Consider the following 23161-nt stretch of genomic DNA (forward strand, 5'->3'; position numbering starts at 1 on the left):
ATCACCAAATAGATAAGAAACAGTTGTTTACGACACTTTCTTACATCGAAAGAAACAAATATTCAGTGAAACTGTAAGCGTGCCATTTTTACAACTTTTCACATCAATGCGATAAAATCTCTAATATTACCTACCAGCATTTCATATAAATAAAACTCTTCTTTCTTTATCATACTATTAGGACTGGGAACTATTTTTCTCTATAGTAACCCTTAGTCCTAACCGTAAATAACTTTCAAAGTTTGTCACTACCCTATCACGATTAAAAATTCTTGCTGGGCTTCTGTCCAGAAATATCCGTAGCGATAAAAATTTGGACATGCGTGAATGTTACTTGATTGTATTCTCTGGCTTTTAGCTCGCTCACATGGCAATTATTTTCCGTTCCTAAACACAATGTGGTTCGTTCAGATGTGATATCTGATGGATCGAAAGGAGCTGGGTGCGAAGTCACACTTCCAGCGTATGGTTAAGATCAAGGAAACGATACCGAATCCATCTCAGATAGCACCGAACCACCAAATTATTAACTCCTAAATGTTTCTTCTAGTCCAATTGAGAGACCACGAAAACCAGAATGACACCACAAACCGCAAGATTTGTGAAGAACACACTTAATTTCATTATGGCTGTACCCTAAATCATCCTGCTCCGGTGGAATCCACCCGCAGCTTGACAGCTTTCTTAGCTTCGCCTTCGATCGGGATGATAAAGCTGAATTGAATTATTTTAATGAGAAGTGATTTATCTCCCGCATCTTTTTCTGATCGCGGAGCGGACAACGATCAAGGTCTTGCTCAGTAGGTGGAATTCCCGCTAACTGTACTGGGTGGAATCTTCATTAGGCCACTGTGTCCATCGGATGCTTCGCAAGATCACCGCACCTAGCCACATGTCATATGGAAACAAAAAAAAATACGATACTGAATTTTACCCGTCATCCCATGGACGATGGGATGGGTCAAGGGGCGCGGCAAATCGGTTGCTCGACGGTGTACCACGACTCGCTGTAACATTAGGGAATTCGGGACCGCTAAGCTGCGAACTTGCCGGAGGTCAGGTGGAATAAAGTTCTCCGCTAATCCACGGCGGCGTGGCGAACAAATGATGCGCGCAATTTGGCTAAGTGGCTTTTAATAACTCTAACTGAACTTCGGAAAGCCACGGTAATGATAAATGTCGTTCTTTTCGACGACGTGAAATGTAAGCAACGGTCAAAAGCGTCATTTCTCTGTCACAGGCAGAAAATGGACGATCGCAGGAAATGATGAGTTAATTGAAGTTATTTCATAATCGTGCCAAGCAAATTTGGGTTTGGGGACGAAATTACACAAAATGAATATGCTTTGTGCTGTAGTTAATCTTTCTAACAGTAACTAATTCAGAATAATTGTTTTCTTGTATTCCCTCATTTTGCATTCTAAATAATCATAATAATAAACAATAGGTCGTATGAATAAATGTAGTATAGTCTGATGCTTGCAGTGACAAAGTCTATAGATTAAACTACAGTGTCGGTATGAATAAAAACAAATTCGAACATTTAGTATATCGAATTTCGAGTTTTTTAATTTACTACATGCCATACCACACGGAGCTGAAAATGACTGAAAAACTTACTTCTTTCAATATAACTACACTGAGTTAATTATTGCATTCGATTTTATAACTGCATTCAGAAGCAAAAGATCAAAACTCTTCCACAACAAGTATTTAGTTCGTGAATTAGGTAAATTGCATTTAAACTTGAACATTGAATAAACAGATCTTAGGCTGTTCTCACCCTTTGCTCGTATTGGCATTCATTTCGTGGAATTTGCCCTTTCTGTTTCAACAAACTTCGCAGCCGATTCTTAGAGTACAGAATCATCATTGCATTGCTAGTATTATGGATCCTAATGACACGAAGAATCCTTCCAGCTCGGGGCTCGAACATACGACAACTGGCTTGTAAGACTAGAGTCCTATGCATTCAACCGCTAACCCGGGACATAATATAGTTATTATATAATATATTTGTGTATAATACCGACATGTTTCGTTTATAATATAGTTATTATATAATACATTTATATATAATACCGAGTTACCGTTTATTTCTGTCGTTAATAGAACAATTCATGGCTGCCGAGACAAAGGTGATAGTCTCCCTGGGCCCGGAACTCAAAAATTCATAGTTGATTTTGATCTTCAATCTTTATAAAAATATGTTTTAAGTTATTTTTATTGCCATGTGAATATTTTGTTAAGTTAACGTATTTAAAAATCTCTTCATTCTCATGCCCACTAATTTTTAAGGAATGGGGGGTCCATAATGTTACTGCCGAATATGGCCCTTTTAAAACCAATTTTCTTTGTTTGAAATTATACATTACCAATCCAAATGACTCATGAGTAGTAACTACAGAAAAACTTCAGTGTCCTTTTCGAGGAAACCCAGCCCGTTGCCTCGTTTTTACCTTACGCTACAGTTACAGCTTGCCTAGTTAGATCAAAATTTTACAGGTTCATTGTAAGCATTAATGTACAGAAGAGTACGCTAGTTTGTCACGAAATAGTCTTGTTTGTTACGAATATCAGTTTTTTTGTCTGCTGCTGTAAATACTTTGCCAGATTATAAGCGTTCTTACATTCTTCTGAATAGGGACATCATCATCTTCACGTACGTTACATCGTCCATGAGGATGCATTCTTCGTGTTTTGTAAAAACCGCATTACCACATTGTATAAATACCGAGTACGTATTTTGGCCACAAGATCCAGTTTCAATATCCTGTATGATTACATTCTTAATTCCACTACGATGATTGTTTGAGAATGCTGCACACGGTCGAAGACGCCATACGACTTCTCGCATACAACGACAAAGCTTTGAGACATTTATGTGCATCTTATCTTATAAGATGCACATAAATGGAGCATCGCTGTTCATGAAAATTTACGTACAAGAACATGTAATATGTGGCATGAAATTCATAAAAATCTAAAAAAATAGTGAAAGTGACAGCAATGACATGAACCGAGAATCATTGGAACATATAGATCGTACGTTAATCGACTGAGCCACTGTAACAAACATCTGCTTAGCTGGTAAATGTTGTTTATAAAGTCATATAGTCGCAATTGCTAGCTAAATGCAAATTACAGTTGGAGCGAGTAAAATTAATAAATTCATTCTAATCCAACATTAAGTCATTACGAATGGAATTTTCGGTCACTTGACAAATTAGGTCTTTGTGTATTGCATAGTATGTGGAACCTGTAGAATTAATACTTTTTTGTTTGCGTCGGTGTCCAAAATTGTTTTCAAATCTCTGGCTCCGGCTTCGTGAAATATTTCGTCTATGAAACAAATTGAATCGTGACTGAATGAAATTTTCTGCCCCGAAAGAGGAAACATTCCCAAACAGCACTGATGAGCCGAAACTAAATATGTACTTTACGTACAAACCAAAAACTCCTAAATGTTCAAATTCTGCGGCGGCCAGTAGTCGGTCGTCACTCGTTTTCGTCCGAGACGTCAGATAGGATATGGCACCTAATGTCATATCCTTAAAGGGTCACATAAATAGCGTGGACTTTGCGTCTGCTTAGCGGTTCAAATTGAACTGTTAGGCGGAGATTGTGATTCAATTTGAACTGCTTTAAGCACTGATGAGCCGAAGGCGAAACGTGAAGAAATCGAAACTAAATATGTACTTTACGTACAAACCAAAAACCCCTAAATGTTCATTTCCAAAAAAACTGCTGTCAAAACATTTTTGATTCGACAGCGAGGAGCGCTACAGTAATATAAACAGTGTTTCCAGATAATAATAAATGACTAATGCTTTAGGTGAACAACTTTACATTCGCTGTTTACCAATCGATGATTCTATATGAGTGCAATAAAAATCAATTCATAAACGTCTACCAAGCATGAGAAGTTCAGTTCGCTTTCACATCTCATCCAAGTCAGTCGATATAACAAAACCGTTTACGTTCGGGACGCAAGAATCCAAGTACAGTATTGTGTAGTGAACAATAGAACGACCTCGAAATGAGTGAAGCAAACGAACAAAAGCTACCGCCGACACGAAAGTATACAATTGTTGTTGACTTCAGGTAGTGCAGAATTCGACCTTCGATACGAGAACTTGAAGGTTTGCTTAAGGAGCAAATGCATTTTGACATTAAACGTATGCATTTACTTCAGTGCAATAAGACGAATAATGTTGTTTACATCCAGTTTTATAAAGAGTTGGATGCAATTCAATTCGCAAAAGACAATAACGATGTGCACTATGTGGAGCACGAGAACATTAAGTACAACATTCCAGTATATATGGAAGATAGTGCTATGGAAGTGCGTGTGCACGTGTGTCTTCCCTCAAGCGTCACCGATTCTTATATTCGCAAAACTATGTCCCAATACGGAGAGATTCTCTCTATCGAAAAAGAAAAGTGGAAGAACTTTTTCCCCGGTATTCTAAATGGCGTACGTTTGTTACGCATACACTTGAAGAGGCCTATAGGCTAACTGCATATCTCGAAATAGCGATTAAAGCGACATCTTGTGAGGGCTGGCGTCGTCAGCGCGGTACTCTTTAATATCCTTAGCCATGGTTTTACAAGCTAAACTCGACTATTTTAATTTATATTATTTGCATAATCAAATGAAGTATGAGCACGGTTAATAATAATCTCTTTCAAACCGTAAAATTTCCTAGTTTTCGTCATAAATCGTTGAGAAAGGGAATAAAATAAGGAAGAGAGAAATGACAATGGGTTTCTCCAGGGAACTGTTTTGCGCACCAATAGCTTGCTAAAACGCAAAAATTGGTATTATCCCGTTTTTTAATTACCTTTACTTCTTGTCGATTAAGGAAACTCGCGTTCAAAAACAATTAACCACATTTAATCTCACTACATACATTTGAATATTCTTGCATCAATGTTTCTGCCTTCTTCTATAAAGGGTAATAGAATTGCTGAAAAAACGACTTTTGATCGAGCTCGATCAGACGACCAGCTCGACAAGATCGGAAAATGTTTCTCTGTGTGTGTATGTGTGTTTGTGTGTGTAGAAGGCTGAACCAATTAAAACAAACTTAAATTCGTTTGAAAGCTACTATTGAGTTATTGGTGAAGTTTGAAGATCAAGTGGCTATCCTTACCAGTTCCAGAGATATGATGATATAAGTTCCGTAAACGACGAGTCAGTTTTTTCTACCAGTGATTGTTTTATTTTAGACTCATTCGTTATCATTTTTTTCAGATAGAAATCATAAAGGAACATTTTTACAGCTCCCAACAGGTTTTGGGAACTACTAACGCATATTAGAGTGCTACGTTTAGTAACGAATCTTAAGATACTCATTTCTAAAAGTGTATTTTCATATTTATTTAAGGCCTGAGCACAGTGGGTCGTGTATAAATTGTGAATCGATCACGTGGTTCCCCTCAATTCCCTTTTTTGTCTGAGTGTTTAAGAAAGTTATGATGAAAAAACTACATTCTGGGAGCCTCATAACAATTATGCACCTTATATCGACACCGATGCATTTTAAAGGGCCCATGTGTTCAGCATATTTTTTTGTAGTAACATGTTCTAGAATTCTTCGAAAGGCTTGAATTCACTACCAAGCAATGTCTGCAAATTAAAATTTATAACTCACTTTTAAGTGGATTAATGACAACTTTGATTGTATTCAAAGAAGAAGACAGTTCCAAACAAAAGTTTTTTCTGAATGCAATAAAGCCCCAAAATCAACCTCTTAAACTCAAACAGAAAACATATTTTGATGTGGTTGGGACCACCGAGCACTCTGTTAAAAGTGAATGGATTTTTACAATCTATGGCTTGAAACTATGCAATCCAATTATTGCAATAACAAAAAACTGAAAATTTTGACATCTAACTATGTATAACTTAAAAATTAAACATCAAATCACAAAACCAATCAGTTGCGTACTGGCTGACGAGAAGATTTTTCATTGACGACTAGTCTCGCCATCTCTGAGATCTTTACCTCTTTGTGAACAACACATAACTAACCACACACACGGTCATTTGCTCAGTTCGTCGAGCTAAATCGGTTGGCCTTCCGGGCATCGGGTAATTTTCCCAAAATTTGAGCGAATCCTATACCTAATTTTTTATATTTACAAAAATATTGTGTAAACTCACCAAAAAAAATCTGGTTTTTGCAGACAATGCGAATGGAAGTGATCAAAATTCCAGTTGCGTTTATGTAAATGAAGAAAATAGATACCATTGTAAACTTTGTAAGCTATCACACTTTGTTGGACATTTCATACGCTCGATGCAGCGCACCGCGCTGGAGACGCTATGCGCCACATGGTGGCGCTTCCGGAGCTGCGCAGGTAGCCTATACTTTCTTATGTGATTTTCGGTCAAGATACAAGAATTCCGTACAAATCACTTGTTACCTATGACAATCAGATAGTCACATGTCAATATTGCCAAAAAGCTGTTCACTACGGTAAGCCATGTGATAAACTGGACAAGAAGACAACTACACCAAAGGACAACGGTGCTTCCTTCACACCAACCCCAAGCAACCCCAGTACACCTGTGACAGTCACCAACAACAATGAAGCATCCCCTTCAACGAAACCATCCAACGTAACCCCTAAGTAACCAAAGTACACCAGCTGCAGTTAACAACTTACCCTCCAACCAACCAGCAACTGCAACCAATGTACAACAAGGCGTATCTACAGCAACTCTCAACGAGCCCAAGACTACGATCAACAATGACAACGAAAAGAAAACGGAAATCACACACAACACCGACGATGACGCAATGGATGATGAGATAAGCCGCGGACGAAGTGACCCCCGATCCTCGTTGGATGGAAATGGAAACTCATCTCTCCCTAGAGAAAGGGTGACAACGAGATCCAATAGCAAAAACAAAATTCAAGTAACGAAAATGTAAGCCAATCGGCCACGTAAAGCTTTTACGCAAAAAGGCCAGAATAAAAATTTTATTACAAAAAAAAAGCATGAGAAGTCATAACCTAAGAGCGCAGCCAGACTGAGCGCGGAACACGTATCGAAACAAAGCGTTCAGATGCGTTGTACTGTTATCTCGTTGCGTTTATTCGGGTGTGTAGCAAGCTCGCTCGCATATGCATTACGACGCTTCATAAAATGCACTCCCGACTTATAGCCACCTTATTTGACCGCGTTCAAACGCTGAAGAAATTGACAGAACCATGCAAGCCGTATCAAACCGGCTCAAGGTCATGCATTTGAGTCGGCCACTGAAGAAAAATCGTCAATGATTGAAGAAAATAGAATCATCCTTCTGCTATAGTCGACAATCGTAATAAAAGTGATTAACAAATATTTAGAATCTTTGAAATGTAAGTTTTTATACGACCCGCCGTACTCTTTGAACGTTGATCTATTTGACTACTACTTATTTCGATCGATTGTGGTCAATCGAATGAGCGATCCCATTGGTATGAAGAAATCGAATATTGTATTATTGCTTGGATCTGCTCGGAAGACGAGCAAGTAGGTTACCATTTGTTTTATCAATAATGTTTCATATTTGGGAAAATCGGCTTGAATAATTGATATTTGAGCTAAATTTATAAAACTTAGTACTAGTGCGCTCCATTCACCTCTCCGTAAATCAACTCCAAATTACGCTGGTGTGCTGTTCTTGAAATTATAATCAAAATAACGTCTTTCTAGAGTACTAACCTTTGCTTGAAACGGGCCAAAATTTTAAGTCGATCCGACCAGAAACAGCTGAGTTATCGTAAAGTCGTTTTGTTGTTTGTTTAAAAAATGGAAAAAAACCGAGTTTCGTGTTTTGATAAAACATAAAAAATGGGTAAAAACACCGTGCAAGCGAAACAATGGATTGAAAAATGTTATCCGGACTCTTGTCCATCAAAAGCAACGATTTGTCGGTGGTTCGCCGAGTTTAAACGTGGTCGTATCGACACAAATGACGCGGAACGCTCGGGTACATCTGTGGAAGCCGTTACACCGGAAAATGTGAGTGAAGTGACAAAAATTATAATGAAAGATCGTAAAGTGAAGCTCCGTGAGATTGCTGAGATGACACAGATATCATATGGAAGTGTATTTACTATCCTTCATGAAAAATTGAGCATGAAAAAGGTTTTTTTCAAGTGGGTGCCGCGATTGCTGCAATGCACCCTGCCACAAGTCGATGAAAACAATGGCGAAATTGAACGAATTGGGCTTTGATCTGCATCCCCACACCCCATACTCGCCAGATTCAGCCCCCAGTGACTACTGGCTCTTTGCTGATCTTAAAAAAATGCTCCAGGGAAAAAGATTTGGCTCAAATGAGGAGGTCATCGCTGAAATTGAAGCTTATTTTGAAGCGAAAGATAATTTTTTTTATAAACGTGGTATTGAAAAATTGGAAAAACGTTGGAACCATTGTATCACCCTAAAAGGTGATTATGTTGATAAATAAAAAAAAATTTTGAAAAAAAAAATGTTGTTTCCATTGTTAGTCTCGGGACTTATTGATCCATGTGTTAATGTCATACTTGAGTTGAAATGTGATCATATTTCAGAGAGGCATCGTTTTATATAGGACACACAACGTTCAAATTAAAATTGTGAACACTCTCAAACTGCTAAACAAGTTTTCAAGCTTTTTCGCCGTATGTAAGAAGTATTTAATTCCCTTCTTTAAGAGACCAACCAAATTGGTCTCGAATGGTGACTTACAATCGAAAATAAAGTACTAAAATATTTTCAGACGTTACTGCAGAAATCGAACGACGGCTTCAGCCTGCGGGTCGAAAAGTGTTTCAAAAGTTTTTCTGTTGGTATGCCAGTTGCTGCGTGCGATCCGACAACTGAGACGAAATTGTTTTTGCGAATTTTTCCAGAATTATCGTTCAACAAAATAAATTCAATTGTTTTGCATGATAAAAAGCATCATTGGAACATCATTTTGTAATTTTTTCGTGAAAAAATATTGAGAAATAAGTCGGTGAAGAGATATTTTTGAGGACGCCTCTTAAAAATCATGATTTGCGGTGTCCATTGTATCTCAGCGCAGACTAATCAGAAGTGAACAAATGAACGCAGCATATTTAGAGTAGAAGTTTTTGTAGACCCCAACGTTTCTGTTTAATTTTTTTAATTTTTGGTGGTTGTTCAAAGTGAAAACTACGATTTTTAACGAAAAATTCCGTCATTTTGTAGCTGTTAAACCTCCCCAAAGTAACAAACAACGAAAAGGAAAACGTTGGGGTCTGGTATGTAGAAAGTGTGTGCAAACCTTGAAAAAAATTGGTTCAGTAGTTTTTGAATGACGATGGACACGGACTTTCAAAACCTGTTTTCGAGAAAAACGCGTTTAAAGTTTTTTGTCTATAAAATCAATGGAAACAATTTCTTACTACAGGCAATATATTTTCTTTTACAATTTATTATAATGAAACATTTAAAGCATGTTTTGTCAAGTTTTGAAGTAAATCGAAGTAGAAATCTTGGGCATTATGCCCCACGGAATATCAAAATAGAAAATAGCAGAAAAAGAAATATTATGAGCATCAGAAATTATATGCGTAATCAGGTATTGCAATTGCGAACCAACATTCCTTCCCATGTTACATTTTGTTTTGATAATCGTTATAAAAAAAAAACAAATATTGTTTTAAAACGAAGCATGCTACTGGGGCATAATGTACACAAAGTGATTGTTGAGAAAAAACTAAACCATCGATTGAAAAGACACATTAGCACTACTAAAAGTTAGTTACTAAGTAGCAGCCGACCACGAAACGATTTATACGTATAAAATGCTTTTTTAGTCGACGCAGAAGCTTCCATCGATAAGCTGTTTTAATGATATTTTTAGATTATTCATACTTTGCAGCAGGCGACGACTGCCAAGCTTGCATAGCAGATAGATCCTGCGAAAAGAAAGTATTGATGAGAAAACTTTTGTTTAGGTAGTCTTGAATGCTAAAAAAGGAAGCGGTGCGTTTCAGTCAGCAGGGGCGCTTTATAATACTTTCCCCTAACTCTATTCAAACGATGCACACGAATGTCATGCATTCAAAAAACATCGTGGGTGGCACAGGATTTTGATCCGTAGCGGCTGGCGCCTTCGATATTTAAGTCAATTTTCGATGGAGTTCCGTGAGGTGTTCAGTCATGGAACATCACCCCGGGGCCTATCCTTCGCGCTTCGGCGAGCAGCAAAGTTTCTCACCCGAACATTGATTTTAAATTCATTAGATCAACTGAAGCATGACTCATTGGTTTTAGTGCCGATGGCGGATCTTCTTTTCTTTCCACCTTGCTGTTGTTGTTTTTTTAAGTTGTAAACTTATAAAACCTGCTGTTTTGCCTTTTCAATTTTTCCTTATTGTTTAACCGCACGAAACGATATACCTCTGTCAGTCAGGTCTTTATCCGATCGTGTCGGAACATCTCGTACGATTAAAGCGTTCGATTGGTTTTCTCTAGCACTGAAGTGGCTCACGACAAATATTGAAGGTCAACCGGTTATCCGTAGTGCAATTTGTCACTCATTTGTAAATAGCTATCTAGCAATGTGTCAAATATTGTGTCGCAACCAACAAGCACGAGCGGTGATCTGACACGACATTATAAATATCCAGGCCGAAGTGACTGTACCTGTCTCCTGTATGCGATGATACAGACGCTTGACGAAGACTAATAACCTCCGTAATGCAATTCATGTGTGAAGATCGCCGACACGCGAAACCACAAATTGCATAGTCCCAAATTTGGGTCTCGCACAAGTGCGGATCGCGTTGATCGTCTGTGGTTCCAAGTATTCATGCTGAATGTGACCTTCAAATTAAATGGTTGAGTCACTTTTGAACAACGTGAATGGCACTTCGTTTTGGGAGAATTTTATTCAAATTATGAATTATATATGATATTATTGATATATTAGTAGAACTTAGATGTTTGAAAATTCGAGTTTTTTTGTTATGTATCTCGAAAAAAGTGATGCCTTGAGGAAAATGATACAATTGTTTTCAAACGTTTCACTTTATTGAAGTACGAACCGTTTTCGGTAGACCCTCCAAATGTATCCAGAAGCAGTTCTTTTTGCATACCTTTTACTTTCGTGTTTAGCATTTGCAGCATGTTAGCTGAGACTTAACTCCTATAGGAAGTCATAACAAATACCGGCAATGACGGCTACCGGCGAGACAGTGAAAACACGTGCTATTGCGTAACGTGCATTTCTTGTTGTTTATATCCGGAAGTGTTTATCAGAAATTTAATGCTACAGAATCAGATTTACAATTTTCAGCTAGAATGTTGCACGATTTGAGGGTTTAGGAATGTTACATGTTTATGTTTGCGAAAGCTTGTATAACGTGAACATTTTTGGTTGATGCAAGTACATGATAGATGCCGAAACAAGCATATTTTGCAAGCAACGGCCAGTTTTGATTACATGCACAGGTTACTCGTGTTCTATCTGAAAATTTTCGTTTTCAAGAGAAAAATATAAACATTACCGCCATTTTTTAAAATCTAATCCTAGATATGTTTTTCTAACTGAATGGGCGAATGACCAGCAACTTTTACCATATTTATGAAAAAGAAACTCCCCTTGGTGCATTGCCCTTATGTTCAGTCAAACTTATGTCTGCTTAACGGTTTAAATGGAACTGCTAGATGGCAAAGGTAGCTCGTTTCGAGCTGCCAATGCGTCGTAGACAAACTAAATGAAAAATAAATATTTTGTTTTTGCAAATTAATAAGCACACATGGAATCCATTGCCGGTACCATGATTCAGAAATCATGAAAATCATGAAACCTGTCTTCTAATGAGACCATGCCACTTACTAATCTCCCATACAAATACAAATTCATGATTTAAATCATTTTGCTTATGAAATCATTAATAATTAGCATGATCTCAAGAGGAGATATGAATTTTTATGAATTTTTTTGTATGAGTAGCGGTAAAGGTATTCTTGAACTTGAGCTAATAAGAAAGGCAACGACATTACTTATTAAGTATAATTTGCCAAATATATGGCACCGCTAAATTATAATGAAAATTTTTATAATTTCCAGAGAAGGTTTAGAAATTTTTCATGCATTTAGTAAAAATGCAAGAAAAACTTAAACTTTGTGCGAAGTTCATGCAAATTTTGTGTTATAAAATGTACAAAATGTACAAACTTCTTTCATGAGTTCAACCAGTAGCCAGCTATATCAAATGAATAAAAGTAATGAACTGATACAAACACACCTAAACAGTTATATGATCAAGGACAAAATAAATGTATTTTATTTAATGTAATTTATAATAGCAAACCGCTTGATTAAAACAGTGTTTAGATTAACTAATGAATACCAACATACTAATATGATATTCGAAATGAAATTATATGCAATAAACGTATTTATGGGAAAAAATGTAAAAACTTAGTAGAATAGTTATTCATTGTTTTATTTTATTGTGTCATTCATTTAGTATGAATCCACAATGAAAATATATACCGTTTTCGAAACCGTTTTCCCTCGAAGATAATTAAAATATATTTTAAGTTTAGTCACTGTATTCTTCTTTAGTTATTGCTCTGCTTGTGCGGGTAACAATTTTAAGTATTTAGTTTTTAACTCAACTTATAGGGCGAATAGAGTCCGAACATTTTTGAAAAATCATTTAGTTTTTCTCATAGTAAAACATTTCAAAAATATTTTGTCGAATTTTCAAGCCTATCGGAACAAAACTCTGGAAGTTATGGGCCTTTATCTTTTTCATTATCCCATACTGCGAAGAGATAGGGGCTCGGTGAACAGGCACAAGCATTCTGTTTCGATTGACTTGAAAATTTGACAAAACATCATTGAAAGTTTTTATTAGGACAAAAAACAATTAAAAATATAATTTTTCGTTACCCCTAGAAAATTTAATATTTCCTTCGATTTTATGGACAATAAACTTCAAACGTGTTTTGTTCGAAAGCAGGTTTTGAAAGTCCGTATCCATCGTCATTCGAAAATTACTTCACCAATTTTATTTTTGAATTTTCCACAGTAACTCGACCTCACGAATATCAATTTAAGCTCTTTTGCTTATCAGAGACAAGGGCATAAGATAAGATATGCTTTAACTATATTTTTCTGATCGGGAAGCATTGGCATATTGGGAGTTCCGTTTAGGAATCTATAGCAAGTTGCAGTTTTTGCAGTTAGTGGAATTTTATTCTAGTTGAAAGAATTTTATTCGTTTTTGCATCGCCATGTGTAGAGATGTGCTCTGAACTTAGTCATGGCGGCTTTACGTCAAACTAAAAATTAATAAATCGATAAATTCTTTGTTAAAATCATATACACATACAACTCATATGTGGCTAAATTCCTTCAACGTAAACTGCTATGCATTGACGAGTCGAAGACGAAACGTAGAGAAAACGAAAGTTTTTGTGGTTTGAATGCAGCAGCCGCTTCTTCAGGTTTCGAAAAACGTTGACCACGCTATATTGTGTTAATGTTAATGTGTTGTATGAATAAAATGATGTCAACAGGGGCTAAATTAGGCAGATGCAATCAAATATGCAGTCCCCGTTTGATGGGATTTGGGTCAAATGCACAAAACCAAACGCATTCAAAATAGATTCTATAGAAGGTTGGGCAAGGATGGTTAGGTACATGATATGGTCTATCTGGATACACCTAATGAAAGCAATACGCATCTGGATACACCTAAAGCAAAGCAATGAAGCAATACTGCACTAAATTTGGATCAATCTCTATAATAGGTTAATGCAAAATTGTAAGAAAAGTAGTATTTTTAAGAAGTTCCAGAAGCACCAATAGTAGTAAAGAAAAGTTTCAAAAATAGAACTCTCAGCGATACACGAACCAATTTTTACAAATCTTGGTTTAAATTATTGCTCACATTGTCTCAAAAGCTACTGTGAAATTTCATCCGGATCCGACTTCCGCAGTTACAGGGCGATTAGTGTCAAAGTTTTCAAATCGCCATTTAGAATGACAAAATGTACAACACCGGAACGTGTAACGTGGAAAAAGAAAACACAACATGTCTGTAAATGTCTGCTACTGGTGTGTGATAATAGTAATAGACGGTGCAGTGCTTGATAAAATTTTTAGCTATTTTATGAGAAGTGCTACCTAGAGAATAAAAGAATGTCAATGATTTAAATTTATTTGAAAAAATAAATATACATCGGAATTTTAAGCTTTGCGGTGTAAATGCAATTTATGCTGATTCATGCTGTTTAACTTGACTTACATATGTAAATGTAACAGAAACGCAGGTTCGCTTCGTTTGTTAGATTTCATTTAATTGGTTTATTCGAAATAGAGCACATCATTACACCTCTAGGTGGATTAAAACAGGGTGTTGATGCCAATTTACATATCTGAAGACAAATTAACCGAGCTCTACTGCACATTCGGCAGAAACAGATTAGTATTATCATTCGAGCAGTTATGATAGTGGTAGACAGAGTTTGCGATCATATTCTCATGCGATATAGGCTTTCCGGCATATTCTACGTAATATGCTTTCCGGTAGAGACAAACTTTGTTCATATAATAATGTACGCAGACTATATAAGGGCAGTGTAGATCAGATCAGGCACGTTACCTATTACGGTATTACGGTACTGTGGTATTGCGGTACTACAGTACTACGGTACTTCGATAGCATATCAAGTTTTTATATTCGTCGTGATTGTCGTAGTCATAGTAATTGTTTGTCATAGTCATTATAATATACTAGTCAGTTAATCGAGAATAAACGCGTACCAGTTTATTACATCACATCCGAAGTGTTCCGCGGTGTCCCCATCCGTGCGAAAGCCGTGCCATGGCCTTAAGGAGCAAGACTCTTTGCAAGTGTGTAGGTGAAGTAAAAAGTGTGTGCGTAAATACAAGTTTTAGTATATTTTTATCAGTTTTATTCGATAAAACCACCACAGAACGAGATAAGCAGCGAATCGGTTGTTCCTGTTTTGATTTGTGATTTGAAAAAAACAAAGAGGTAGGTTCTACATCTTTTAGTTTTTATGAAAACTGCAGTCGAAAAATAAAACCGATTTCTTCTTCTTCACACTAAGACACTTGATCAGCTACCAACACATTTCCGTGTGCATTTTCACTTGCTGATTTTGTGGAAAAATAAAGATTCCCTTACCTTTTCTTAGCTTTCCAACAAAGTAGAATCAATTGTTTTAGTATGACGAAGGCACAAGTTGAAAAAAACTGACACAAAATCCTCTAGGTTCTCATAAAAGTGCATTTGAAACGAAAATATTAAACTGTTGTTTGTTTACAATTTAGTCAACTCATACAATTATGCTGATACAATGTTGCTAGAATAGTTTTATTTTAATTTATGTCAAAGTTCGAAATTTGTGATATTTTCCAACAAATAATGATATAAAAATGTAAAACTCAAATTATAAACCTAGAATTAGTACTCCAAAATTATTTTAGGAGACATGTTTGGAAAATAAAATGTATTTTTTTCTTCTTCTTTATATATTACTTTGATTAACTGGCAGCGCTGAAAATATAAATTCTGCACACCAAGTAGATGCTGCACAAAATTTGTTACATTAGTAGTAGTATACCGTGCCTCAATGGGAAATCATGTATCACACCATCAAAGTTATCAGCTGGTAGCTACGCCTTTATAACGAAATCACATTGAATGCTCTTCTCGAGGCGTAAGACTATACATGAACTTCATGAATGGACATTTATTTCTAGATAGAAGCTTTTTTAATGCGAATACCTTGGAAGCATACAGTGTTGTAAAAGTACATTTTACGAAGCATATTTCGATATATAATTATTTTACGAAGTAAATACACTGTAATGTTTTTTCTCCGAGTTTATTTCGTCAAAAACTATTTTCGCGCATAATAAAAATATGGTTATGAAAATATATAATTTTGGAACATACCTAAATAATTGCATATCACAAACTGAATATTCCTGATTATTAAATACTTTCCAACATCAATCACCATATAGTTTGAAAGGATGAAAAAATCTGGTAAAATTGTTATGCATATATAGAAATATTTTCATATTATTAACGAGGGAAAAAATTCAAATTTATGCGTAAAACAGACGAAAACTTACAAACGTTATACAAATAATTAAAAATAAATAAATGAAATTTCACAAAATATCAAGTAGCCTAAATATACAATTCAAGATAAAACTTCGCGTGAAAAATAATCGAATATCGATCTTCATCGATATCAATACTACTCATTGAAATATCAAGTGTATTTTGTATGTGTATTGGAAATAAGTCAAATGCACATCTGCAACATAAACAGTCGTAATACACTAAAATCTAACACTAGCAAACCTGGAAAGAGTCTTGCTCCTTAATGTATTCGAAGTGTCCGCAGTGTCCCAATCTGCACGAAAGCCGTCCCAGGCTCTTCATAATCGTGTGGTGAGCGCCATCACATGGTTTTACATGTGATTTAGCACATGCTTCATGCATTTTGATATATTTTTAAGAATCTAAACATGCTTTTGCGTGAAAGGCTTGGTATAATTGACATAGATTCAAATCATTCTTGAATAATCAGTTATGTCAGTTAAATAATGTTATGTTGTTCTGCTGTGTAGATATTTATGCAAAAAAAAATTGTAGATGTTTTGAACCCTGGGATTATTTATTTGACGCGATAATGGTGTCGCGATGTTACTGGGGTAAACCGCGGTGAAAGTCCCAAATAAATCATTGGATGATTTTTTTCTACAGATAATTGAATAAACAGCATAAGTTGACACGAACCACAAAGGGTTCTGAGCACGTGTACCCTTGAATGCTCAACCATACGATGCAGATTTCAAATTTAGCGTATTGCAATAAGTGTTTCGATTTAACCCTCGATTTAACAGCATATAACGCGTATAATTTTATTGGGTTAATATTTTATTGCTTCTAACACTGTATTTTGAGCTTCTGTGTACGGAGGTTTTCGGGAACATCATATATACTCTTGGAAGTCACAGACAGGTTTCTTGGAATCTGGTTGAAGTCCGCATGACACATGTCTCGCCATCCATTGGTTTCATTAACTTCTAGTCGTACAGCTCCCGGTTTTCGGGACTTCTGAATCTTGAACGTACTTAGTCCAGCTCGAATTTTGGTATTTTGCACGTAACATATGTTCTGCTCACATGTAACTTTTCAGTCACATCTTTAACTGAGGCTATCGGCTTCCGTTTGAAGGCCACAGTCATGGTTTTGTAATCGTTTCTATTGACTTGAAGATTTTTTTTTCAGAAGTTTGCTTACCATTAACAGTCAGACGTTTTTCGAATCATTTCATGATATCAGACACCGTGAAATTTGCGATTCCTAACTATGTTCCGATAGCGCACCGTTCTTTTGTCTCCATTTCGTAAACTATTCCGTTGTATTTCGATAGCATATTTTCATAACGTAATATTGTAGGAGATTCCTAAACATCTCGTGAAATATTACATTACAATTGAATGCTATATTACTTATCATGAATGTAATTGTTATTAATCTAAACTATTCGTTCATGAGTCAGTTTTCCCCTAGGAACTTAACAGCCAAAACGACTTAATGGGAAACTATAAAAAAGTGCTGAACATTTTCTATAACACGGCAATATTTGCTTTAACAAAATTTAATTCTTCTACAAACAATGACAATGGCAAACTGCGTGCCTGTTTTCCTGTAGAAAAAGAAATGAGTCATTAAATTTACTACCAACCAAACGTTCGACATTAACCCGAACGAAGTATCATCTATGATGACTTTCCTCGCAATTATGCAAATTGAATTAGTAGTTCACTTTGCGCCGGCAGGGTTCAGCTAACCCGCGCTCGAATGTGATGTGCTCTGATCTTATCTTTCTAAACTTCTTCCATTCCGCCGGCGGCACTGTGACGACAACCGCAATTGCAACACCCTGTAAAATCTCGGGATGAAGCACCCGAAAGATCACGTAAGTCAATTGCGCCGCAGCACCCGCGGACGATTGGAGGGCGAGGCAGTGTTGAACTTTCGTTACTTCCTGAGCCCAGATCACATCGCCGAGAGCTCAATGGATGTTACACCCTCAGCCGGTGTTGGGGGATTGAATTCAACACCTGCTTCATCGTCAGTGGTAGACTCATATTTTATTCATTTGGCTGTTCTCTGCCGGTGCTGCAGTTTCAGTGTTTGTTCAAAATTTTCAAGACTAGCCGATGCTGGTAGCTAACAGCCGGTGAAGAAGTCAACCCATACGGAGTTAGGGAGACCAGGCGGCGGAATGGAAAAAAAAGATGTTCTCATGTACCCGGCCATGTTTCCACCTCCACCTTTTTTCCTGTCTGTACCAAGCGGCTGTGGTGACTGGCGATGATGGAGCTCTCGGTGAGCGAATTGCAGCTTCTTTTCACACAATTTATTACTCGGATGATAATTAGTGAGATGATCTCAGATGTTGTTTTTTCCCCATTTTTGCTGTTAGCTTTCCTACTATGCATTCAATTGGCGCACATGTGCGATGTGTTTTCACGGTAGTTGGTGAAAAACTGGCTTCGGATGTGGGACCACCCATTCGGTTTCGCTATGATATGCATTGGAACACGAGAAAGTTTAACGATGAATGCTGTGTGCGGTAGAAGGAAGGACAATTTCTTCGGAAAATGTAATTAAAATTCTGATCCGCTGCCTAGCTGCACACTGTTTGGACGGGGAAAAACTCGGGCTTTTGTACACTTGTTGTTCTACGATTAGACGTAATTTTAATGTCATTTGCGGCGGACAGATTTTTCCCAGAATGCTGCGATAGTATAGTTACCATGAGTCATCTATTGTCAAGCAAGCGATCGTCGATTTGATGAGAGCTTACCTGGAAATATATATAAAAAAAAAACATGATCATTTTTGTGCTTAGACGCTTGCGTATTATTATACAGCTTATTATTCTTCCAAAGCCAATTTTAATATTTTGAGAAACTATCTATTGAATGCTTGATGTATGTTTCTAAGTATCTATTAACAGAACAATTAACATAACAGTTCTGTTAGTAATATATACCAAATCAAAGAGGCATCACCTAATTCAACAGGAACAATTCGGGAATGTTGCAGGTATTGAAAAAGCAGGCCCATATGCAGTAGATATGGTATTGTCAAATTAAGCATAACAATCTTTTTGGTGGTCAAATCTTGATACAGTTCCGGCAAACCTGAATTTAATATCAAAGTCCCATGTCGATATTTCGAAGTCAGGCGTCAAAATAAATCATCATTATCTGGCACAACAGCTAATTTTGGGGATCCCTTACGAAATTCGTCCTGGAGCGAACGACGGCATTGAAACACGGTACCTCGCGATGTTACTTCATCACCAAAAGATAAAATGCGCCGAAAGTAATAATCATGAAAATATTCTCGAGATAATTCCATTTACCGCCGAACCGAATTTTTACCATAAATAACTAAAGTAGATTTGAGTGACAATGTATTTTGAGCCATTCAAAAGAGTAAAATTTTCGAAGCTGATGCCAAATTGGGCGTTCTGAAACAAGTGTTGCCATATCGAAAAACCTATTGAAATTAACTTTGTTTGTATTTTTATGAAATAATAATGCAAACCTGCTCTAATCCAACTAGTGGTGTAATAAAGCCTTTCTCATACTTGGAGTGAAATGTTTCAGCCATCAACTTACAATGCCAGCACAAAAGAATTATATATCCTATTCAAAAGATTTCGTTCATTTTTACATCGTATAGTATAGAATCGTCTAGTATGGTGGCAATTCCAATCCTAGTGCTAGTTGATATGTTAAGGGCTGATACCAGTGTGATTTAGAGTGATTTAGAGGGCTATTTTCAGAGGGCTTCAAATCTGACTTTCTCAGAAACGGGAACGAATATAAATAAACCCAACTGACAATCTCTTAGAAAATTAGTTTAAAATATTCTGTGAAAATTTTAGAATGATCCATTGACTTTAGCGGTCGGGAAAGTCTTTTTTTCTGAAGTAAGAATTGCATAGCTAAAAACGTCAACTTTCAACTTGTTCAATGAATATCTCGCCTTCAAAGACATGCATCAAAAATCTATCCTGACAATGTCAAGATAATTTAATTTATATGCGATTAGTGCATAAAAACATATATGTTGTCTCGATAAAAATAAAGTGAATGTTCTTTTTGGGAAGGAAGTTGATTTCTATGTACGCGCAATTGTTTCTACTCCATAGAGAAATAAAATCGGCACAGAAAGGCTGCCAATTAAGCGGTAGCTCTACTGGATTTTATGTGATGTAGTCAAACTTGTAACAACAAATATCCAAATTTTCTTGGCCATCCGGCCCATCGAGCGACATTCTGTACATATGCGAGAGAACATGGAGAGAAATGTAATACGCAGAGCGAGCCACGTGGGCATACGCGACCTACTGGCCTCAGCCCTTAAACAGAGCAAGCACGACGATCCTCCGGCGAGACAGGGGCTTGGCGTAGGCCTAATAAGCCGCCCGTAAAATATTCATTGCAATTAATACAGGAGCGAATACGACCCAGAACAGTCGGCTTAGACCCACGCGACGAAATAAGGACTACGACTGGAAACTTGGAACATGGAATTGCAAGTCGCTGCTACCAAAGCTGTGGTACAACGAACGAGCTGGGAACTGGCTTTATAGTCCTGGGCCAGATGCGTCAGCGAGTGATTGGGTCGACCAACGCTAGGATGTGTAAGTTGAGAATTAAAGGCCGTTTTTACAATTAAAGCATCATTAACGTGCACTGCCCACACGAAGGGAGACCCGATGACGAGAAAGAAGCGTTCTACGTGCAGCTGGAACAAGCCTATGACGGCTGTCCACGCAGAGTCGTAAAAATTGTCATCGGTGACATGAAAGCCCAGGTAGGAAGGAAGACAATGTACCGACCGGTAATCGGGCCGAACAGCCTGCATGCCGCATCGAACAACAACGACCAACGATGTATTAACTTTGCGGTCTTCCGAGGAATGGTAGTTAGAAGCACCTTCTTCCCCCGCAAGGATATCCACAAAGCTACTTGGAGATCTCGTAACACCACTGAAATCCGTTTTCTCCAAATCTGGAGTAAAGTTTTGAATACCCTTTCCATTGGAAAGGGTATTCAAAACTTTACGAAATGGTATATCGGTTTTCATTATGACCTAACTATTATTTTTTGTTAATCGTGATTGTTCTCGAAAACATTCACTGGGACAGGTTGGCCGAGTTTTGTGCGGGGCTGGTTGGCCGAGTTGTAATTTTGGCTTAGAGTAAAGTGCACTAGGATATTCGTGAAATGTTATCCTTTTTTTGGACGGAATTGGATTGTATGTTTATATTGATGATCATAACGAAAAATATATATGAGAAATAAGTAATGGAAATAAACTTAAATCATTGACAAATAGAAATAAGAGATTAGAATCATTAAAAATTGACGATAGAAAATATGATTAGAATATTGTATGCATCAAATGCCATCAAAACTTTTAGTATTTAGAGTTCCTGACAGGATTTCTCGCAGATTGACCCAATCCAGAACAAAACTTGTCCATCACATACAGAAAATAACAGACCTCTCCCCAAGGCTGATTTGGAGGAGCGTCAAGGCTCTCTCTCTATCTCTCTCTCTATTTATATATAAATATATATATATTAATGGATGTAAGTTTGTATGTTTGTAACGCCATAACTTCGGTGTCATAAACAAGGGGAGGTCATGAAAAAATTTATATAACTTGACAAAAATCGATGCGTTTTAAAGACCATAGAAACATTTTGCATACCTTAGATAGGACTATACGAGGGGTGGATGAAGCAAGTGCCTTTATAAAGGGGGGTGTAATGTTTAAAACGGCATAAGTTCGAAAATACTGAACGGATTGCCACCAAAATTGGCACATGTACTTCTTGCTAGGTAGTCATAAGCGTATTTTTATGGGGGGAGGGAGCGTAGCAAGTGTCACTAACAAGGAGGGGTCATGAAAAAAAATCATAAAACTAGACGAAAAATCGATTTTTGTAAGACCTCAGAAACATTTAGCATACTGTAGATATGATTTAATGGGAGATGGATGTAGCAAGTGCCTTTGAAAAGGGGATGTAATTACTATTTAACGGGTTGTTATCAAACTTGACACATGTACTACTTGCTCTTCAGAGATGGCTAGAAGAATATTTTCATGGGGGAGGAAGCGTAGCAAGTGTCCTTAACAAAGGTGGTCATTAAAAATATTATCTAATTTGACGAGAATCGGTACTTTTTGAAGACCATAAATACTTTTTCCACAACTTAGAAATGATCATAAGGATATTCGGTGGGGAAGGGTGTAGTAAGTGTCGGAACTATTGCACGAATTGCTATAAAATTTGGCACAGTTATTTCTTGATCATCAGAAATAGCGCAGCAAGTATCATTAACAAGGGGGCGATGAAAAATTTCATAAAATTTGACAAGAATCGATAATTTTTGAAGACCATGCTAACATTTTCCATACCTTAGATATGATTATGTGGGGGGTGGATTTAGCAAGTGCCTTTTAAAAGGGGGATGTAACAGCATAACTCCAGAGCTACTGAACGGATTGCTATCAAATTTGGCACAGATACTTCTTGCTCTTCAGAGATGAACATTAGGACATTTTCAGGGGGAAGAGTGTGTAGCAAGTGTCCTTAACATGGAGGTAGGGGGTTAATGACGAAATTTATATAATTTGAAAAGAATCGACATTTAGACTAGAAGGAGGGTTTTTTGAAAATAAATTTTCATCTCCCATTTTTTTTTTGTAAAACAAGAAAGTGGCAAGAATTTCAAGGTCGTAGTAGATAGTATTGCTGTTGGTTATTTGAGTGCACCGCAATTTTAATTAAATAATTTCAAAGGATCTGGTTCTATTTTCCCGGGCAATTCAAAGAACTACGGGAAATAATCTTTATCTACCTATGAACGCGAGTGTATTTAAGTCTCAGCATAACTACGAAGCAACAAAACGAATCGACATCAAGTTTGGCACATGTACCAAAGGTGGAAATCAATATTTTTCGAAAAACACTAATACTCAGGCTAATCATGGAGGAGATCTGTAATAAGTTCACTGACAAAAGGGAAGTTAAATCAGAATA

General features: G+C 36.9%; 1 protein-coding gene across 2 annotated transcripts in view; it reads right to left on the bottom strand.

Moving 5' to 3' along the window:
* LOC131427474 (uncharacterized) overlaps positions 1-23161 on the bottom strand; it is a 207392-nt gene that overhangs the window by 144552 nt on the left and 39679 nt on the right. Inside the window, exon 2 of one of the 2 annotated variants that reach the window (XM_058590692.1) lies at positions 18802-18895. The exons of the other annotated variant lie outside the window; for it this stretch is intronic. Within the exon in view, the coding sequence (XP_058446675.1) occupies positions 18892-18895 (4 nt within the window). The 3' untranslated portion in view covers positions 18802-18891. Of the gene's footprint in view, positions 1-18801; positions 18896-23161 lie in introns of those variants that run through there. 2 annotated transcript variants of the gene reach the window in all.

The sequence above is a fragment of the Malaya genurostris genome, chromosome 2 (assembly GCF_030247185.1).
Source record: "Malaya genurostris strain Urasoe2022 chromosome 2, Malgen_1.1, whole genome shotgun sequence".
Taxonomy (NCBI): Eukaryota; Metazoa; Arthropoda; class Insecta; order Diptera; family Culicidae; genus Malaya; species Malaya genurostris.